The sequence below is a fragment of the Protopterus annectens genome, chromosome 1.part0, assembly GCF_019279795.1.
Source record: "Protopterus annectens isolate FY-2018-M chromosome 1.part0, PAN1.0, whole genome shotgun sequence".
Classification (NCBI taxonomy): domain Eukaryota; kingdom Metazoa; phylum Chordata; order Ceratodontiformes; family Protopteridae; genus Protopterus; species Protopterus annectens.
In genome coordinates, this window is record NC_056725.1 from 243646081 (window position 1) to 243668373 (window position 22293).

The 22293-nt window shown below is 37.7% G+C and overlaps 1 protein-coding gene across 5 annotated transcripts in view; it reads right to left on the minus strand.

The window, feature by feature from the left end:
* Positions 1-22293, minus strand: part of RGS17 (regulator of G protein signaling 17) — a 607054-nt gene that overhangs the window by 325374 nt on the left and 259387 nt on the right. For 4 of the 5 annotated variants that reach the window (XM_044059365.1, XM_044059285.1, XM_044059216.1 and 1 more), the window contains exon 1: positions 10094-10147. The exons of the other annotated variant lie outside the window; for it this stretch is intronic. In XM_044059365.1, the coding sequence (XP_043915300.1) occupies positions 10094-10102 (9 nt within the window). In that variant the 5' untranslated portion in view covers positions 10103-10147. Of the gene's footprint in view, positions 1-10093; positions 10148-22293 lie in introns of those variants that run through there. 5 annotated transcript variants of the gene reach the window in all.

Sequence of the window (22293 nt, forward strand, 5' to 3'; positions counted from 1 at the left end):
AAGGTACATAATGGTAGATCTGCAGGTTTAGTAGGTATTGTGCTGGAAAAAATAAATGTTGCACAATATGACAATGTGGACATTAAAAATAAATTACTGTTTAAGGAGTCTATATATTTTGAAGCATGATACTTTAGCCCCTAAGGGGTTAAATATGGAGTGTAATTTGAGACTGTTCATTTAATGATTTTATTATAATGTGTAATTAGGTATTTAATTGTTTAATTGGTGTGTATATTTAAGGCAGGTGTATGTTTGAGAAAGATTTACTCCTTGAAGGCTGAGATGTCAGAGGAATAAACTGTTTTGGTTACTGGCTGGTCATTCTGTTTCTATTTTTCCTTTTTCCTGTGGCTGTGCATCTTTGGAGTTCATTGGATTTATGGTCAGTGATCCAAATATTAACCTGCAACACACTTTTCGTGATTCTAACATGGATAATTCTCAATGGTCCTTGGACATTTTTTTATCCAATCCGGTGAGTGGTCTAATAATAATATTGGTGGGAATCTCACTGCTGATTGAGAACCAGCTCCCAGATTTTGGGACAAATGGGAAGAAGACCAGAACAAACGGTGCAGTAACCCTTTTGCAGCTGTGGGTCATAAATTCACCTCGTCCCTCTCATTGGAGAACAAGGTATTGTTTGATCAACTGGAAAGACTGATGTGGAGGGAGATTGCTGTGTTTCTGAACATTCAGAATTTAAAGAAATATATTGAGTTGGACATTACTCCCAGATGTTTGAGGGCATACAAAGATCCGTCTCTGCTTTTTGATTTGCAGAATGAGGCAGATAAACAGTTCCATCAGTAATGGGTAGCAGCAGCCCACAAATGTACTGTAGAGTGGGTTACTACATTGTTGGAAAGGGACAAGGTGCAACAATGGGAATTAAGGGAGCAAATTAAGTTTACTTGCTCCACTTGGACAACAAATTTGAATATGGAATATTTGGATAATTTTTTGACTGATATTAATGTCAGGCTGAAATCCTATGAAGGGGAGATTGTGGAAAGAAAGAAAGGCAAATTTCTTAGAGACATCCATGACTACGATAGTGGTAGAGCCTTTCTAACTAGAACCAATCAGAAATAGTCCTGTAGTCATGTGAGGTTTGAAGAAGAAGGAGGAAATGGCCATTGACATGTTAATTCATCATTTTCTGCATCAGAAAGCTTCAATTCATCGTGGGATGGTGAAAATGAGAAAAGGAATGTTTTTCAGCCCCTCCCAAGGGCTCAACAGGAGGAACAGTTCCAATGGACATTCCTGAGTGACTCCTGTATTCAATGAGAAGGATTTCAGGGGAAGAAATGCCAAAGAGAACCCAGCATTATTTAGCAAAGGGACTATCAACAACAGCATTATTATAAAAGAGGTAAATGATAATTTACCACCTCTTGATGTTTGTGACTCATATATTGTGAATTTGTCTGTATATGTTCTAAATAATTATGAACATGCCGTTCTTAATTGGGGCTTGAAATTTATACCCACAGTTACACCAAGACTTCATGAAATTAAATGTGATATCTTTAGACTTGTGAGAAAGTTGCATTTAAAGAATTTATTCAATAGTAATGGGTATATTAATAATAATACTATCAAATGTGATGTGTAGTTCTAATGATGAAAGTTTGTACTCATGTTACTCTGTGGACATTAAAAATAAATTACTTTTTAAGAAATATATATATATATATATATATATATATATTGAAGTATGATACTTTAGCCCCTATGGGGTTAAATCTAAAGTATAATTGGAGACTGTTCATTTAATGATTTTATTATAATGTGTAAGTAGGTATGTAATTGTTTAATTGGCATGTATATTTAAGGCAGGTGTATGTTTGAGAAAGATTTACTCCTTGAAGGCTTTTCTTGGCCGAAACGTCAGAGGAATAAACTGTCTTGGTTACTGGGTGGTCATTTTGTTTCTATTTTTCCTTTTTTCTGTGGTTGTGCATCTTTGCCTTTGTTATTGGTCTGTTTTGCTTGCCGTGATAGTGGTCTGTTCAAAAGACCAATGACACACTACATCTAGAAAAATAAAAGAAATCCAAACAATGGCATAGTGGGCATCTGTGCTTTTTATCTGCTTTTCTAGCTGCTCTGTTTTATTAGTCCATTTAGAGGACCAATGGCACAGTGCAGCTAGAAAAATGGACCAGTTGTATACTACAGCATCTATTAATCCACACTGTCACTTTTAAAGCCAATAATGAAAGTTCCCATATGACGGTTTGAGATTTATTTAAAAATTTGCAGCCGATATCACAGATACTTAAATGAATCTAGTATTTTTATGTGTAAGTAACTTTAGGAATTGCGGAAAAAGCAGAGAAATACCCTGTTTTTTTTTTCTTTTTGGTCCTAACTTCATGTTGAGTTGAACACTCCACTTTTTGTCATCTACTACAGTTTCTAAAGGCAGGCACTCTGTTATTTAATGTTCAGGCATTGCAAGGTATGTCAATAAGCCATCATAACTAATGATGCCATAGATGTGTTCTCTCAAAAGCTAATAAAAAAGATGCTTTTTCTGACCATGCAGAATATCTTTCACAAATTCTCTCATCACTTTCAGAAATAATCAACTGTCCTTCTCCATTCTAGTGACACCTGCTCCTGTTTTGTAGCATAGTTCACCTATCCAAAATATGTTTGAACATGTTTTGTAAATGTTTACACTATGCTTGCAGGAATCAAGTCTGATTGAAATACAAATGTATCCTTGATTTTAATTAAATATGTGCATACTTTTCCTGATAGTAGAAGACTTGAAACAGAAATAAGTACTTGTAGACTGACATAAGCACAAAATAACAGTCAGCAATTAACAGCCTCCATTTCTCCCAGAGAGATCAACCCCCAACCATTGCTTCAGGGGTAAGACATCTACTTGGGATATTAATAACCTAAGACTGACTAGTGATCTATGAAGGAGGAAGGCCACCCCCAGAAGGGAGGGAGTGTAAATGCAAACTTGCTTTTGAAATAACTTACAAACCAAAGGCACAAAACCATAAAAATAACAGGATGTATGTTCTTACACCACCACAGATAGATAGACATAGATATCTATATATATTTATGTATACTAACTACGCAATCTCATAACTTCCACAAAAGGGAAATCACCATATAAAACAAATTGTGAATTCATGCTCAAGTCAACAGTAGCAGCAAACTGCCAAATGTTTATCTCCATTAAATAACTGACTCATTCATTGCCTTTTTGACATAACCAAATGCAAGCATGCATATATATATATATATATATATATATATATATATATATATATATATATATATATATATATATATATATATATATATACCTTATATGGATATTATGTGATATAGACAGTGTTTCTTCAACAATGTATACAGTTATTTATTTACATATTATCTGTGCCTTTCTTCACTTACTGCACTCTGTTCTCTAGAAGATTGCATTTTTTTCTGAGGAGTCTTCTCGTTTATGCTGCTGCATACATTCATTTAGGACAACATTCAGAATTACTACATTCAGAATCTGAATGGTTTCTTTTCTTTGACATCAGTTCAGTACAGTCTTCATCAGCTATAAATAGTACTTAAATTAATTTGCTTTCTGTAAGCATACCCCTCAACCTCTTAGGGCAAGAAATCTGGACAAAGCCATAAATAAAAAAGTGAGACAAAGGTCCAAAAATAGGGACAATTTTTAAATATTGCTCTTAGAAACTTGAAAAGTTGATAGAATAACAAGTTTTGCATTGGCATTAACTTTTTGAAGGATTTGAAGTCTGAAACTCAAATGTCTGTCTTTACTTCCCAACTTCAATCTTTTTGCTAGAAAACCATAACTTTATGAAAAAAATGGACCAAAAATATGAAGCCAAAATCTGTACATTCTGCAAAAATCTGTACAGTTGAGAGGTATGTCTGTAAGCCATGAATTAGTTAACTGCAAGGACTCTTCATCTCCCCATTCACATACTATGCTATCCAGCATTGACAAGCTTCTGCCATCTCATGCTCATCTGCTTTTTCATTGGTTGCTGACACTACACATTAACATAAATCTTAGCCTACAAAACCATTGGCTTATAGCACAAATGCAAAGGAAGGAAGAGCAGCAAACACAATGGTAAGTGGGCTTTTCCTAGGCAAATTAATTTAAGTGCTATGCTCAGCAAGATATACGTAGCAGTCCAGGACACGATTTTCTTTTCAAACCCATTATTGCAGTGAACCTGCTGAGTACCACAAGGCATTAACATCTACAAGTAGTCAGTTAAATAAGTGTAAAAAATAAGTGTCTCATGGGTGACTGTCATAAAGAAGCTGAAATGCAACTGCTTTGATCCATCATTCAGAAAGAAAATTAAATGTGATATACACAGTTTATTTTCCATGATTCCTCAGGATGTTGGACTAAGCTGGATTGAGGACATTGTTAAATAATTTGGAGAGTTGTCACCAGTTGATAATGAATTAGTTATCAAATTCATGGACCTGGTATTAAACAGTAATTTTATAACATTTGAGGGGGAGTTTTATAGACAGACCCTTGGAGTAGAAATGAGGGCAGCAATGCGCCCCCACATTTGTCAATGTTGTGTTATTAAAATGGGAGACTGATATACTGTTTAAGCTCCCCCTGTTTGTAAAATGTATTACTTATTTCAGGTTCCCTGATGACCTTCTCATAATATGGACTGGGTCCGAGGCAGAGTTTGTGTCTTTTATGGCTGATGTGCAGACCAGTACATCATTTCTTGACTTTATGTTCTCTAAGAGTAATGACATAGTCAATATTTTTGGACATTACTCTTAGAAATTGGCTGAATGACAATTTTATTACAGAAGTACATAAGAAACCAACCTTCTGTAAAACTTTTTTGCATTTTACGAGCTTTCACCTCTTCCATCAAAAAAGGGGTGTGGTCATCAATCAGCACATCAGGATATCATTTTTAACTTTTGAGGATACAACATGTTTTGAGAACTTTGACAGATTGGGGTCTATGTTTATAGACTGTGGATATCCAAGCACCTTGGTTAACAATATAAGGCAAGAAATCTGGACTGAGAGGCATAACAAATTTGCATCTATTATCAAATGTGGTTTGAAACAAACAGAGAAAGTAAAGAACAACATAGGTGGCCTTAATCTGAATAGGATGGTTTTGCATTATTCTGTGAATGTCAAAGAAAATGAAAATATTATTTGAATAAATGGGCACTGTTACAAGTTGATTCTGATTTGAAAGAACTGCTTTTAGACAAACCTATGTTTATTTATAAAAACAGGCCCAATTTTAAAGCACATTTGGAAAGATTGAGTAGCAACAAATCTGGTATTGGTGTGACAAGGACGTGTGGTCCCTGTCCAGAGTGCAGTTTTATTAATATGGGGTATAAGGGTAGTTTGCCTATTAAGTTCAATAATAGTGAAGTGTCTGAAAGATGGAACTGTGGGTCACGAAGGGTGGTATACCTTGCGACCTGTGAACCTGGTCTTACATATTATGTGGGAAAGACAAAAAATGCACTTTATAAATGTATTTACAAACATAATTATATTATACAGCTCAATGATTGTAAGAGTGCTCTAGCAAGACACTCTAATGTTTAGGTTGCTTTTAAAAGATTTACATTTTTTGTGTTGGAGCAAATTCAGTGTTACCCATTTGCAGGTGATTGTCACAATAAATTGTACCACCAGGAAATGTTATGGCAACTTAGACTGAATGCGACTAGCTCTCCGGGTTTAAATGAATCAGTTTCTATTAGTAGTGAACAAAAATTGAGGGCTAGCAGTGTATGTAGTTTTATTTTTCATGTATTCTTTAATCTTTATGTTCGCACTTATAGTAAACTTGTATTTATTACAGTTATACAACGATAGCATTTTTAATACTGTTTACTTCACCTTTTCCATGTGTATATGGTTCTTTAAAACAATTTGTTTCCAAGGATGAGGCTGTTAACCATTGACTGATTTGCTTGTAGGTGTGATAATGAGTGGATTCTTTATAACTGAGTTCACTTTTAACATTTGTTTGGTCTGATGATGTCTATATCAACAGACAACACTTAAACATTTAATGCTTTTTATTTAAGTGAATAAGTATTTTATTTTGTGATTAAATGGAAAATTCTACTTTATTCAAGTGGTGGGATTGTTGTTATATCCACCAAAGTGAACACAGATTCCTTAGAGTGTTGCAGGCTGTTTGCTGGTTGTTTTTGTTACTATCTACAAGCAGTCAGTTAAATAAGTGTAAAAAAATAAATGCCTCATACGTGACTGTCACAAATGAAGCTGATATACAACTGCCTAGATCTATCATTCAGAAAGAAAATTAAATGTCAGAAAATCCTTTCAGCTTAACAAGAAAAGCAGCATTTTGCACTTCATTCATCTGAAATCATTTTGTTATATTTAACGTGTTTAATAGGGTCTATATTATAACCATGAAACCTCACATACACGAATACGGAAACATCAACACATACTGAGCAAACTGCCAAAACACCGAATGTCCTGAACTGTGAAATTCAAAATGTTGAATCGGCATAGTTGGCCAACACCACCACCCGCTACGTACTACCTACCCAAACAAAATAACTAATTCACATATGTACACTTAACAAAACCCTACTTCTAACCCTAAACTAAAGCTTACATATATTACTATGTATGCACTTAACTTAACTTGCACCCTAACCCTAAGGTCCATAGCTATTGCACACTTACCTTAAAATGCTATACCGGAGAAGGGCCAACTATTTTGAATTTCGCACTTAGAAGGGCCAACTATTTTGAATTTTGCACTTCAGGACGTTCGGTGTTTTTGTGGTTTGCTCAATATGTGGCGACATTTCCATATTCACGCAACTGCGGTTTCGCATTTTTAATAGGTAACTGTTTAATCATGGCACTGAATAATGTACATTCAGTGATTCAGTGCTACGAAGGTACAGCAAAAGAAAATCATTATGTGTAGTTTGCCTTTCAAGTGTTATCAGCCTGAAGGGGAGAAGGCAGCCCACAGCTAGTTCTACAGGTATAATTAGCATTGTTGTGTCAATGAGATAAAAATGCCACTAAAAGGAGAAACAACTAAGTCCAACTCTATTTACTTACATGAAAAGTTATATATTCATTTTAATAAAAGTTATACCAACTGATCATCTATACAAATGGAGATTCCAGAATATAATTTCTTAAGTCTATGTGCTGGTCTGCATTATTTAGTCTGTAGTGAGGCATGTATATTTATAATTACCATTTAGATATTGAATTAATTACTTATTTCTTTTGAAATCCTCTAAGTTACTAGTTTGATCTTTTTTGTCAGCAAATTCCATGAAACAGGAGCAAGCCCAGTAAATTACCTAATATGCCATCATGAATTATGCAAACCAAATACTTGTTAGAAGTCAATGTCTGTATGGCTCAGTGGTTGCAATGTAAGGAATAGTGTGAACTATAGGGTTGTTACAGGGTCCAGAACCTTTCCTGCCACAGCACAGCGGCACAAAGGTTAGTGATAATTAAGCACAGTACTTAATTCTCCAGCTCAGCTCCCAGTTGATCAGCCTACTGTATGGAATCTACATGTCCCTTCAATTTCTAATGCAATCTTCATTAGGTACTTCCATTTCCGACATCTCAAAGACATGCTGTAACTAAACTGGTGACCCTCCAAATTTCCTGTAGTTGTGTGAATGGTGGGTGAATGAGAAAGGGGTTTCTTGCCGTGTACCTGATGAACACCAGTATAGGCTTTGGTTCTCATACAGATCTGAAATGGATAAAGACAGTATTGACGAATGAATGAATGAATGATATTCTTTTCTTTCATAATGCATTGTCAATGCCCATTCCAAGGCATGTATGTCTAATTTGTAATCAGACCTAATTAAATATAATGCAAAGACAGAATTAAGGCATATTTATATAATGCTAGAATATATTGTTTTCAAACAAAAAGCTACAGATGAACCTTAAACTTAACATATTACTTCATTTATAATTTCTTTGCACTTTATGATTCTAGGCAGGTCATTTAACTTAATCAGAATTGTTGAGTCTGCCCTGAAAACAAGCACTTGTATTTAAGAATTGTTATTCTGTTACTCTGTTAACCTGCTCCCCCCCAAAAAAAAGGAATAATAAAAATAAAATTAAAAAATAAAGTATAAGGGTGAAAAACCAAGAAACAAAACACATAGAAGGACTCTGATTTAAGTAACACTATAAATTGAGTTCACACAACTGAAACTATGTAGATCTTATGAAATGGTCAATGTGTTTTTCACAAATGCCTACAGATTACTGTAAAAAACTTTGACAGATGCTTTGGTAGTCTTAGCTTCACAAAGAAACACATGCCAAATAAAAATATGCTTGATTTTTTTCATCTCCAACCAGAAGAAAAAAAACATGTATTTTAAACAAATTAGAATGATTAAATAATTGTCTGCAATAATTCTTCTGTGTATTTTGATATCCAACAACTGCTACATGCCCGGAATAGAATGTATTACCTTACACACACTGTAGTGCTTTTTCTACATAGCATACTGTTTAGTTGTATGCACTTATCATCATTTGATAACTAGCAAGACAATCATTTATTCTGAGCATAATCAGATCATTTCTGATGCAGAAGTTAATCACTCAGGCCAGGGATCTTAGAAAATCATCTTTTGCAGACTTCTGTTACACTTAATTAGCGTATGACTCACAGTGATCTGATTAAGAGTAAATCACTCTTAGAAATATTAGTATTGTCGCATAAATGTATACAAAGCAATTTGATGATTGTTGCACTTTAAAATGCACCAAGGCAAGGAGAATTCCAAAATTAAGAAATGCTGAATAGGAATGTCAGCATTCCTGGCAGAATGTCTAAAGTCAGTACATTTTCAGAACACTGAATAGCTCTGCTGTAGAAATAAAAAATTAATTTCCCTGTTATATCCCAAGTAATGATGTCAGTGGTGTCAGAAAAATTTATAAATTTCATTGCATAGTTGTACCAAAATAAAATTATTCTCATGACTGGAAAACAAATAATTCAGCAGAAATAGGAACGACTAGCAATAAACAAACTTGTCTCGTCTATTAACAGTCATCTTTACATGAATCATGATACATTTATATCGTCATTATACAAAATACTATTATCTCTGATGATTAACACCTTGTACATGAAAAGGATGCATACTGCATAAGTACATATACACAGTTTGCTAACTAGTCCTAAGACATGTGGTGCACAATTAACCACTCAGAATACTCAACACCTCAAACGTCATCAGCAGACATTCAGAATGTAGTCACACAACCAACGGATTATTGCACTCTTAAAAACCTCTATGGCAGCCATCCCATTTTCTAACTGAAATGTACTATTTAGTTTCAATGACTTGTGTTAATTCGAAATTAAAGGAGAAAGATTAAAAATGTTAAACCAAAATGTTTTGTTTCCCCTCACTAAACAGGTATGTTTACATTACTGCCATATTTTGCAAATTATTCTCTTTTATTTTTTGTTCTTAATGTAACATAAAGCACATCTCTTAAGTTTCATTCTTGAGGTGCTTTTCATATTGCAGTCACTGAACAAACAATAGTGTCATGGCGGTGCTTAACAGACTGATCCCAATATTGTATGTAAAATATCTCATCATGAAATGGCATATAGGGCCATACAAGGAAGCACATTCTTGCTTTCAGTAAGATAACATAGCTTAACTTCAGTTAATAATGATCCTAATTTTAGGAAAGACTGCAACCTGCAATTAGTTGATTTTCAGTATACAGAAAAGAATCAGGGAAACAGAATCCTACAGCAATCCTTTAGGCACAGGACTAATTAATTCACTATTCCTATTTATACATTGATGTTTTATTTCAGGTAAGATATATGTGATAAACCCATTTGATTTTCTCTCTCTTTTGAGCTAATGTTCTGTCTCAATTTTATTTGTTAGTGTTCTGGTAGTTTTCTACCCCTAGATTATGCAAAGGTTTATAAAAATACTTAAATAGTAAGTTAAACAATTTTGACAGTGTACTTACATAACACATCCATAGTTCTATAAAATCAGTCAACCAAGCAATCTCTTTCTTTTGCAAAACTGAAAAGAAGAAACAGTCTATCAGGCATTACTTATAAACTTGCCTTCTTAGGCATACAAACATTCTCAAAGTTAACACATACATGGTCATGCAAAAACAATATATGAAAAATAGCTACATCCATTGAAAGTTAAATATGCAAATTAAAGAAATCTTTACCACAAATGTAACACAAATGAAAACAGTATTAGTAATTTTCTAGTTTATTCTAACAACTTGAAAACATGCCACTGAAAACATTGCATAAAAGAGTTCAAATACAAGAAGAGAATTATGACACAGCCACATTAAATGTATTTCAGATACCAATGCAGTTTTTACCTTTTGTGTTAAAGTATGTGCCACTGTTGTATAAATCATTTTATTTAGGATTTTGTTTGATGGAAACAGTTTTGGTTATAGCTTTGGCAGGTTAGCAACAACTTTTTAAATAATTTTTATCAGATTCATACATTAGCATCAGATATACCAACTGTTTGATGAATTATACACTACAGTTAATGCAGTTAATGCAGCAGTATTTGGGCTACAGCACAAAAGTAAAAGAAACAGGCAAGGCATTATACAACTATTAAGATAAAAAAGTGAAGTCACAGGCAAAAAATCTACTTCTATAATAACTTTAATTAAATATTAGATAATAACTTTAATTAAATATTAGGTGAAGCGCTTTTCATCTGCATAATACCAGACTTCATCAGACCAATCCACAATTAAAAAACAATGCTATAAAAAGTCTTACAAAATCCCACCCCCAGCCTTAAAAAAAGGAAATGATGTCATAAATACATTTAAAAAAATAATATTGCTTATCATAAAAAAAATTTCATATCAACAATATCAAATCCTTAATACATACAGATATATATATTTTAAAAATACAAATTTATGCATATAAATTCTAAAAGCAGCATTTTTTTATGTAAAAAGCATTTATCATAAAACATACCTACATGTTTGTACTACCTGTAAATAAACAAACATACTAAGAAATAAATATATTAATGAATATTAACTAGTGAGTGAATTACCGAAATGGATAAAAAATCTTAACTATGATTGATGAACAGAATGCTCAATAATCATTAAGTCCCAGCCAGCAATATGAATACAATAACAATTGCCACTTTAATTCAGCTTTTTCCAAGTGTGGCATCCATGGACCACCCCTGGGTTGTTCCCAAACCTGTTGAATAGCACAAAACTCGAAATTATGCTCACTATGAATATGCACATGTTTTGCCAGTGCATTAGTTAAATTAACCTTCTTTATAGCATACAGATGCTCATAAACCATTTCTTTGAGGGCTCTCGTAGTCTTGCCTATATAATAGGTTGGACATTGTTTACACTTAGCCACATATACTACCCCCTTCGAATTACAATTCAATTCATGATGAATTAAATATTTTTTACCATTAATTTCAACATGTTGCCCCTGATACATATGCTTACAGAAATTGCACATCCTACATTTTTTCATACCTTCTCCAGATGTTCTACTAAAATAGCAGCAATTTTCAATAAGATTTTTGATATTCCTACCTCTCCTTGCTATTATCCTAATCCCATCCTGAAATTTATTAAAAATGGAGGGTTCATCACACATCAGCCTCCAATTCTTTAAAACTGATGCCTTGAGTTCATAAAAATGTACATTAAATGTCGTAATAAAGGCACTAGCATACTCCATTTGCCCATTAGGACAATTCCTCTGAATGTTCAATGGACAGCCCTCTCAACTGGGAATGGGAATGAAATAACCATTTTTCCTTTTTGATTTAACTTCCATGAATAATTCTTTTAACAACCCTTCCAGGTAACCTCTACTTACAAACATATTCATGAGGTTTAAAACAACACTTCAAGTAAATATGAAAGAACAACAAACATTCAGGTATAAGCCAGAGAATAAATTTAATATAACAGTAATTCTATCAGTAACACCAAAACAAGCACTTTATTATTGGAGTGAAAGAACCTCATGAATATGATTTCTGAACTCTGTAATGTCATCATGTTTAAGTAATAAGTATTGTCTTGTGTTTTTATTATTTATTGTTAAATATTTTTAAACCTTTCAACTGTGGCTGTTTTGTGTAGAGATGATTTCAGCTCTGGAGTACTTGCATGTATTTAGTGATACTGCACTAAGCCACTCCAGAATAGCCTTTGCCCTGGGTTACACTTACTATTTGGATGACAGTAATAGTAACAGTGTGTGTGTGTGTGTGTGTGTGTGTGTGTGTGTGTGTGTGTGTGTGTGTGTGTGTGTGTGTGTGTGTGTGCGTGTTGTGTGTCAGTTATTTGGGCAGGAACACAAATAGCTGGTTGGACAGAGAGGGTACTGCAGGTTTTGGTTTGACTACTTGTCTGGGATCTGAACCCTATAGCTGTGCCACCGGGGAGTCTTATTGGGGATCTGGAGAGAAAGGGAGAAACCAGCCCCAGACTGACTGTTATCTATGTGTGCTCTTAAGGGAAGTTGTACTTTACTGTGTGTGTACTTGTTATCTTTCTCAATGTGCATTCCCCTCACTGGTGTACTGGTGAGGATTGAGGCTTCCTGATTACTTGGGCAGTGAGTGAGCATTACATATTAATTGTTTGGCACTGCTGGGATATCCATATCAGATATTAATTGTTTGAAAGTGGTGAGTAGCCATATCACATACTAATTGGCTTGTAGTGGTGTGGATAGTGAATGCCTGTAGCTTGTGTACAGTGATCACTGAAGGTGTTTTTGTACTGTAAATCAGCCACTCATTGAATATTCAGAGCTGAGATCACAATTGTTTTATTTTTTTTTTAATTTTTTTATTTAACTTTTGTTGACCGGGAATGTCCGACTAGGTTCCACAGATCCTGTTTTCAGCGGAGGCCCAGGGAGAAATGCTCCAGATTTATTTATTTTGTTGGCTTAGTTAGTCAACGAGAGCAGGTAAGCATGTCAGCAGAAAAGTATGTTAAGCTGACAAGGAGCCGGTTGGTTGAGATGTGCCAGTCTAAACAGTGATGCTTGGAAACCTGACTAAAGCAGACATGATTGCAGCTTTGGTCACAGTTGCAGCAGAAAATAGCAACCAGGGGGACAATCTGACTGGCCGTGGAGATGTACAACACTTAGAGAATGGACAGCTCAACCTTTCTGCAGAGGACTTAAAATCCATCTGAAGCTAAAGAGACTTGAGTTGGAGGCCAGGTGCTTGGAAATGGAAGCTGTGGAGAAGGAGAGGTAGAGGCAACATGAAAAGGAGATGCTGACTCTATGTCAGAGACATGGAGGTAATGGGGAAGGGAGTAACTGGACCCCAGAAGCACAAAATGTCAGTAAATTTCTTCCACAGTTTACAGAGGGGGATAATTTTGATAGTTTCATTTATATGTTTGAGAGGGTATGTAAACAGTATGATGTTGACCAAAGGCTCTGGGTATGGTTCCTGTGAAAGTGTGTTTGAATATGTTGCTGAACTAAGCACTTATTTTCATCAGCTGGTGAGTGGATGTCAGATCACAACTTTTGAAGGGCTGGCAGATATTTTGGTGAGGGAACAAGCCCTTAGCACTTTGCCTCAGGATATGAGGATCTGGTTAGCTGATAGACAATGTGCTACTTCCAATATCTTGGGGAAGAAGGGAGACATATACCTAGCAAGCAGGGCATCCCTGCACAGTTAAGGGAACCCCAGTACTGCTCACTGGTCTAAAGGAACCCATGGTGGGCAGCCCAGACTGCCCTAAAAGAATCTGACAGTAGCAGGGGAAGCTACCAGTCCAGGTACACATCCAGGACCTAGGGTTAAGTGTTGTGAATGCAACCGGTGGGGCCATATGGCATATACATATCCACAGAGGTAAGGTTAGGAACAAAAGGTAAGGGAGCCAGTAAGTTGGAAGGACAAAATACCAACAGTAGGTTGTCTTGAGACAACAGGGGTACCAAACTACCATCCTGCAGATGTCCTGATAGGGAAGGATTTTGATGAGGCAGTATCATGTGTTAATGCAGTTACACGCACTCAGGCTTTGAGACAAGCATGTGGGTCTGGTAGCCTGGGGGTGACCCAGACAGACCACATACTTGCAGACAGGACTGGTGAGGTGGTTACTTCAGGGAGGGAGCTACCCTGTAGCAGTGAAACTGAAAGTGAGCCACAACTGCTTCTGAGTACTGATGTTCCCTTGGACAGAGTGACTGCAAGGGCAGAGGTGAGTAGTAGTACCCAAGCTGACAGTGAGGCACTGCTGTCAGAGAATACCAGACTTCCTGTGGAATGGGGAGCTGGGAAGAGTTACAAAGAGAGAGGTAAGACAGGCTCAGCTTTCAGACCATACATTGCAAGGCCTGAGGCAAGTAGCTAGTGAGACACCTGATTCTCAAGAGAAGGGGGACTCTGTATACTGGAACAAAGGGTTACTGTATCCACAGTAGACCCTTGAGAGGAGGCTAGAAGGTGAGAGAATGCAGCAGTTGGTAGTGGCTAGAGCCTACTGTCTGGTGCTTCTAGACATAGCACATGATATTCCCTTTGCAGGTCATATGGGCATAAAATGTACAAAGAGATGTATTATGCAGAACTTCTGTTGACCTGGAATTTCCAGAGATGTAACAGGATACTGCAGGACCTGTGAGAAGTGCCAGAAGGTAGGCAAGGCAGGAGACAAGGTGAAAGTTCCTTTGATGTTTTTGCGTGTGATTGAGAAGACATTTCAGAGGGTAGCTATGGATATTGTGGGGACTCGGAGTACCTCAAGTTCCACAGGGAGAAAGTATATCCTAGTGCTAGTAGATTATGCTACAAGATACCCTGAGGCAGTGGTATTGTTCTCCATTGAGGCAGAAACGTTGGCACATGCTTTGTTAGAGAATTTCATTAGGGTATGTTTCCCAAAAGAGATACTGACTGACAGAGTTGCTAATTTCATGTCAGACCTGCTGGCTTGTTCATAGGTTCATAGGTAGGTAATAGGCTATTGGCCCTAGGGCCTATATAAGCCTAGCCAAATGGTACCCCGGCTTTTGCCACCCAAAAAAAAATTATTTTCCTGTGCCCCTGTCAAGCAGAGCCACAGAAGTGCTCCTCGGGCTGAATTTCCTTTCTCCCATCCAGTCATCAAGATTTTTCCTGAAGAGTGCTAATGAGGAGCTTTGTCCGTGGAATTATTGTGGGGTGAAGCACCTGAAGACCACCCCTACCATCCCCAGACTAATGGTCTTGTTGAAAGGTTAAACTCTACAATCAAGTCCATGCTATGGGCATTTGCAGACCAGTTTAAGAAGGAGTGGTATAAATATTTTCCCCATCTGTTGTTTGCTTACAGACAGGTTCTCCAGAAATCCACAGATTTTTCACCCTTTGAGTTGCTGTATGGACATAGGGTGAGGGGGCCTCTAAACTTAATTCGTGATGAGTAGGAAGGTAAGCATGAATCTCACAAGGAGTCTGTTGTGGCATATGTCCTAAACCTCAGGACAAGTCTCAGGGAACTCATGGATTTGGCCCAGGAGACCCTGCCAGAAACCCAATAACAGAAAAAGGTCTGGTATGACAGGAATGCTCAAGCAAGATAGTATGCTGTAGGGCAGCAGGTAATGGTTATCATTCCTGTCAGATACAACAAGGTGCAAGCAGCTTGGGAGGGACCCAGAAAGTGGTAAGAAGGATAAGTGATGTTAACTACAAGGTAGAATGGCTAGGCAGAAGGCAGGGGCACAAACTGTACCATGTTAACATGATGAAACCTTACCATGATAGGGAGGCCCTTGTGTTGAGTATTTACAGTGGATTGCAGGAGGAGTCTGAGGAAGATCTGGTGACTGATCTCCTCAGTGAGGCTTGGACTGACACCTCAGTGGGAGAGGTAGCAATGCCTCAGCAGCTATCTCCTACCCAGGTTCGAGAAATCCGAGCACTGTTACAGAAGTTTGGGGACATGTTCACTGGGAAACCAGAGTGCACCCACTGGTGTGGCACCAGGTGGATACAGGACTCCAAAGGCCTATTAATTAGGCCCCTTGCAGGGTGCCTGAGAGAGTCAAACAGACTCTGTGGGAAAAGATACAGGACATGTTGGAACTAGGGTAATTAAACAGTCCAACAGTCCTTGGGCCTCCCCAGTGGTGCTACTGCCATGGAAGGATGGCAGCACCAGGTTCTGTGTGGACTACAGGAAATTAAATACTCACACAGAGTCAGATACTCAGCCCATGCCTAGGACAGATGATGTTCTAGAGCAGCTGGGTAGGGTTATGTATCTTACCACCATTGATCGTAACAAGGATTACTGGCAGGTGCCCCTGACTCCCTATTATGACTCCTTTTGGCTTGTATGAGTTCACAAAAATGTCCTTTGGGATGAAAAATGCCCCAGTAACTTTCCAGAGGCTGGTAGATCATATCCTAGCAGGAGCAGGAGGGATTGCTCTTGCTTACCTAGATGATATTGCCATCTACAGCCATTCCTGGCAAGAGTACCTTCAAAATGTCAGGTAGGTGCTCGGCAGACTACAGAGGGCAGAGTTGACCATTACCCCAGCATATGTCAGGTGGGTATGGCAGAGGTCTCCTACCTGGAACATTGAGTGGGGAGTGGTTAGATCAGGCCAGAACCTGCCAAAGTTGAAGCCATTCAGGCATGGCCTGCACCTATTACCAAAACGTTGGTATGGCATTCTTAGGGACAGCAGAGAACTACAGAAAGTTCGTAACCAGTTATAGTACCATAGCTGCTCCCCTCAGAGACCTGACAAGGAAAAACAGGCCAGATAAGTTAGTGTGGACCACAGCATGTGAGCAGGCATTCCAGAAGCTTATAAAAGCTTTGGGAGGACCCCCCTGTGTTAGCCAGTCCAGATTACATAAAGACTTTGTTGTGCAGGTGGATACTTCAAATCATGGGGTGGGGGCTGTACTTAGCCAGATTTCTTCAGAGGGAGAAGAGCACCCAGTGGTTTTTCTCAGTCACAGGCTCCAACCTGGGGAGGAATGCTATGCACCTGTAGAAAAAGAATTCCTAGCCACAGTGTGGGCACTGCAGAACCTTCGGCCTTATCTGTATGGAAGAAAATTCACTGTAGTTACAGATCACAATCCCCTAACTTGGTCACACTGAGCCAGCCAGCAAAATGTCAAGTTGCTAAGATGGAGCCTAGGGTTGCAAGCATATGATATGTCAGTGCAGCATCAAAGTTGGGTTAGCAATGCCAATGCAGATGGACTCTCAAGACAGGGAATGGGGTAAGGTATACTCAGACCTAACCCTCTCAAGCAATGTTTCTCAAGGGTCGCTTGAAAAACTAGCTTGAGTTCTCTGGGGGGGGGGGGGATATGTGAAGGCCACCAGCCTAGCTAGATAGAAGTTTGTAAATAATTCTATGCCATTGTAAATATTAATGTAATCCACAGGCTTGCTTTACAAATGTAAAGAGAACTATATGTTATGATTAAACTATATGTTGTGCTGAGCTTCAAAAATGTAACCACAGTGCACTCTGCTGCTAGAAAGCTGATAAGTCAAGCATTGTATGACTGATCTCAAGCTCAGAGACAGGATGTCTGGACTAAGGAATTCTTTCTATTGTCTTAAGACAAGAGTTAATTACTAGATTTTGCATGTAAAATGTCTGGGAAACTAAATCAGAACTGTTAAGAATGATGTAATCTGAAATGATTCAGTAGTACTGTGCTATCAATTTAAGACTTTCTCAGAGAGAGAGATTAGAGCATTTTGGATTTTGTCTGAAGAGCATCACTCATCAGCACTTGCTTGCTCTGTAAGTAAGATATTTATTTAGAACAGTGATTTCTCTTAGAGATAGATATAAATTGTCAGATTAGTCAGCTGTTTTCTATAGGGCCGTGGTGGTGTAGCGGTTAGTGTTTTCGCCTCACAGTAAGAGGTTCTCCCATTCGATTCTTAGCTGGAGCGCCTTCTGTGTGGAGTCTGCATGTCTTCCTCACAGTTGAGTGATGTTAAAGGCATGCAGGTAGGTGCGTGCATGAATGGGTGTGCCTTCATTGAAGGTTGGGCATCGGGCTGGCAACTCGGCACCATAAAAATCCACTGCCAATCATTAGCGGACTGGAGTTCTGCTGTGGCGACCCCTAACTGGGAAAAGCCGAAAAACATTACTAGTCAGCTGTTTTCTATATTTATGTCAGACTATTCTACAGTATTATTTTAAAGCATTTTCCAGTGATTTCTAAACTCTGTAATGTCATTGTGTTGAAGTAATAAGTATTGTCTTGTGTTTTTATTATTTATTATTAAATATTTTAAACCCTTCAACTGTGGCTGTTTTGTGTAGAGATAATTTAAGCAATAGAGTACTTGCATTTATTTAGTGATAATGTTCTAAGCCACTCCAGAATAGCCTTAGCCCTGGGTTACACTTACTATTTGGATAACAATAATATTAGACAGTGAAACTGGTCACCCTTTGGGATGGGCCTTATTAGTAGCTGATAAGAGTAGTTGGTGGCAGTGATTACTACCTTATAGCCTGGAAGGAGGAGGCATAGTTGGAGAACCTGTACCAGCCTTCCCCAGGAGTGTCTGCGTGACTGCATATAAACCAAATCTCAAAGTGTGTGTGTCAGATACTTGGGCAGGAACACAAAGCACTGGTTGGACAGAGAGGTTACTGGATGTTTTGGCTTAACTACTCGGCTGTGATCTGAACCCTATAGCTGTGCCAGTGGGGTGTCGTATTAGGGATCTGGAGAGAAAGGGAGAAACCAGCCCCACACTGAGTGTGATCTCTGTGTGCTCTTAAGGGAAATTGTACTTTACTGTGTATGTACTTGTTATCCTTCCCAATGTGCACACCCCTCACTGGTGATAGTGGCGAGGATTGAGGCTTCTTTATTACTGGGCCACTGCATGGGCATCACAGAGATCAAAGTACTACTCCATAAAACAAATAAAAATGAATAAATAAATAGTCTGCTCCAAGATCCCCATGGCTCTTACTGTAACATATAGTAAATGTTAAGCACTACTGACTTTCTACACCAATAGAGCTTCATCGTGTTAATACAGTAAAGCCTGTGAATATGTCTTCTGTCTTGTAACTCCAACAGATAGTTATTTATTTTCTACACAGCAGCGAATGGCTCTTCCCATGCTGAATGTTTATTTTGTCAAACAGAAGTAAGCCCCCTTACCTTTTGCCTAACAGTATGTTGTCAGGCTGTTTCTGTTAGGTAATACCAAGTCTTTTTTTTGCTCTTGTGTTTGCATTTGTGCTACATGTTCCAATACATTTCCAGAAGCTCTGCTTAGTTATACAATTCCATACATAGTCCCCAACAGACTCTTTTTGTGAATCACATTCTTCCTCATTATGAGTTAAGTCTGGTGTCCTTCTCATCTTCAACCACAAATTACCACCAATGGTAAAATGCTGCTTTATTCTTAACACACCTCCCTATATGCAAAAAAGAGAACGGGGAGAGTATCTGTGTCATTCCCAGTCAAACCTGTCTGAATATGATCTCAGCGTGGTATTAAGAGAAGCATTACACATCTCCATAAACCCACTGGTTTCTGATGGGGAGAGATAATTTTAAACTGCTTTACTCTCCTGCACATCCACAAACAGACTATCAGGTACAACCTAACGTTAGCCTTTCTTTGTGTCACCTGGGGAAGACCTATCATGCTGATAGCTTTCAGCAGACCATTTAGCAACCTTTTCTGTGTTAAGGGACAATAAAACCGCCACCTCATTATGACATTTAGCTTACACATATTACAGTATGTGTCTCATCTTTTGTAATACCTCCACTAAAATATACATCTTACTTGTGGTGCCTGGCATACGACAGTCCAGACATCCATAGTATGGGCTGAACCAGTTGTTCAATAACAGACAAAGGCATTAAAAGCAGCCTTTTCTCTGCTTTCTTACCTATCTTTTGGCACTGCTTATACATACTGCAGTACCCATCTTTTGTACTATCTGATCAATACAAAATTTGCATAAAAGCTCATTTTTATACACATTATAGCTAGAATACCAAAAAGGGAATCTAAGAGGCTATGGTCAGAAGTGCTTGATTGTAGGTTATTGGGACTGCCAATACCTTATCATCCCTGCCAGTCTCCTGTAGGCTCTTGGGACTACCAACTTCCTTTTCAATTTTTCCAGTCTCTCCCTTCTGTTGTCCATTACCTGCAAAATAATCTCTTGACCCAGTATACAGACTCCTCTGCCATTGACAGTAAAATGTCTACTTGGCTAATCAGTAATGTTTAGTAAGGTGGGATCTGATAGCTGTACTTGCTACTTTATCTTTGTGATCCTCCCCAATCCCCTTCCATAAGAATTATATTTTCTTTGGACAACTATGTCTCAGAATTAAATTTATTACTACCAACTGTTTCTTCCCCCGAAGTAACCTTTATCAGAGGAAGTTCAGTATCTTTTGACAGCTGTACCTCTGACTTGCTGCTTTTATCCAGCTCTTTTCTGAGAATGACAACATCACCAGCATCTGCCAGAAATGAGGGCACTCTTTTGGCCTCCTTGATGATGTCTTTTCCACATGCTTGTCTTCTATCCTTGCTGCATACAACTGTGTGCACATAAGGTAACATATCATCTGACTCATTTACAATCAGGAAGTCTGCTGGACTATCATCAGAAACTACCACCACTTGTCTACCTGCTCCATTTACTCTTAAAATGAGCCCCAATCAGTGACACCTGAGAAAGTGTCCCTTCCATGACCCTAACCAGAGTGGAATAAAAAGGTAATAAATGCTTCTCTCTAACAACTGCAGGCACAACAATAGTTATGTCTGATGAAGTATCTAGCAATAGTTTTTCACCCTTTTACTAGAATTGGTGAAAAGGCCTTGTGATGTCTGAGATAACTGCTGTTTTAAGACAACCTACTGCTCCTCTGATGTTATTTCTCTTAGTTCTGCCAAATGGCTTTTTTTTCCCAAAACTGCACATTCTCATACACTGGAGACACTTGACCCCAAGCTTGTGGTGTGTATTGGAACTAGTGACTTCCTCCTTTGCCTGTGGAACCTGCTGTGATACCTTACAGTACATCTGTGGCTTTCCTTACACATATGTGTAGTGCTAGTTAATCATCTTCTGTGCCTCTGTGCCCTGTTTGGTAAACAGAGATTATTCCTGTTATCAGTTTCTTTAGCTGATGTGTTATCTCTGTGTTAACTACATCTCTTATCCTCAGGAAAAGTAATACATGTCTGCTACCTTATCATAAGTACTCCCAACATTTCAAAAGTAGTAACTTGACATAATCTCTGCTATCAGTAAAATTGTTTGTTTATGCAGTGTAATCACTGACACTATCTTCTGGTTTCTTCAGTGTTTCATATGCGAGAATAAAAGTCAAAATGGTTATGCTTTACTTTATTAATATAAAAACAGAAGCAAACAATTTACTGATGACATGCACTGCTTTACCCATGAGCAGAGGATTACAACTAGTCTTTTATAATTTTGTTCAAAATGCACAGTATTTTAAATGTCACCTACTGCATTAAACTGAGCAATTTCTTTTTAGGTTAGGCTTGTAAAGGCTACAGGTCATTTAAGATCACAATGGGTAGATGTTTAACTGCAGTCTGTACAGCTATAGTCTCTGCTAAGCTGACCACATTGGCCTGACTATCAACTGCATACAAAGTGTTTATGAAGTCATTCTTGAAACAAAAGGGGGTATTTCTGATAAATACTCTAAGTAGTTGTGCTGCTGGCATATTAAATTACTCTTCACAGAATGTCTAGCCTGTGTCCTAACTACTCTAAATAAATAAAATAATGTTTTGCAATACATAAGGCTATATATTTTGCCTAGTGGATCCAAAGATATAGACACTTCTAGTGGGAAAACTGGTTTCCAGGCTACTTATGCTCTGTTTACAATATAGCCACACTACTACAAGTAAAATGACAAGTAGTTGCAGGGGTATAAGCCTTAAATCTGCACCACTGGCATAATTAAATATGCATAGGAGAGACATTACTTACAGCAAATGCACATTACTATCATGGAATATGGTCAACACCTTCTACATCCAAATATGGCTATAGAACATAGTTATATTCACTGGGTCTCAAGCACACACACACACACACACACACACACATACAC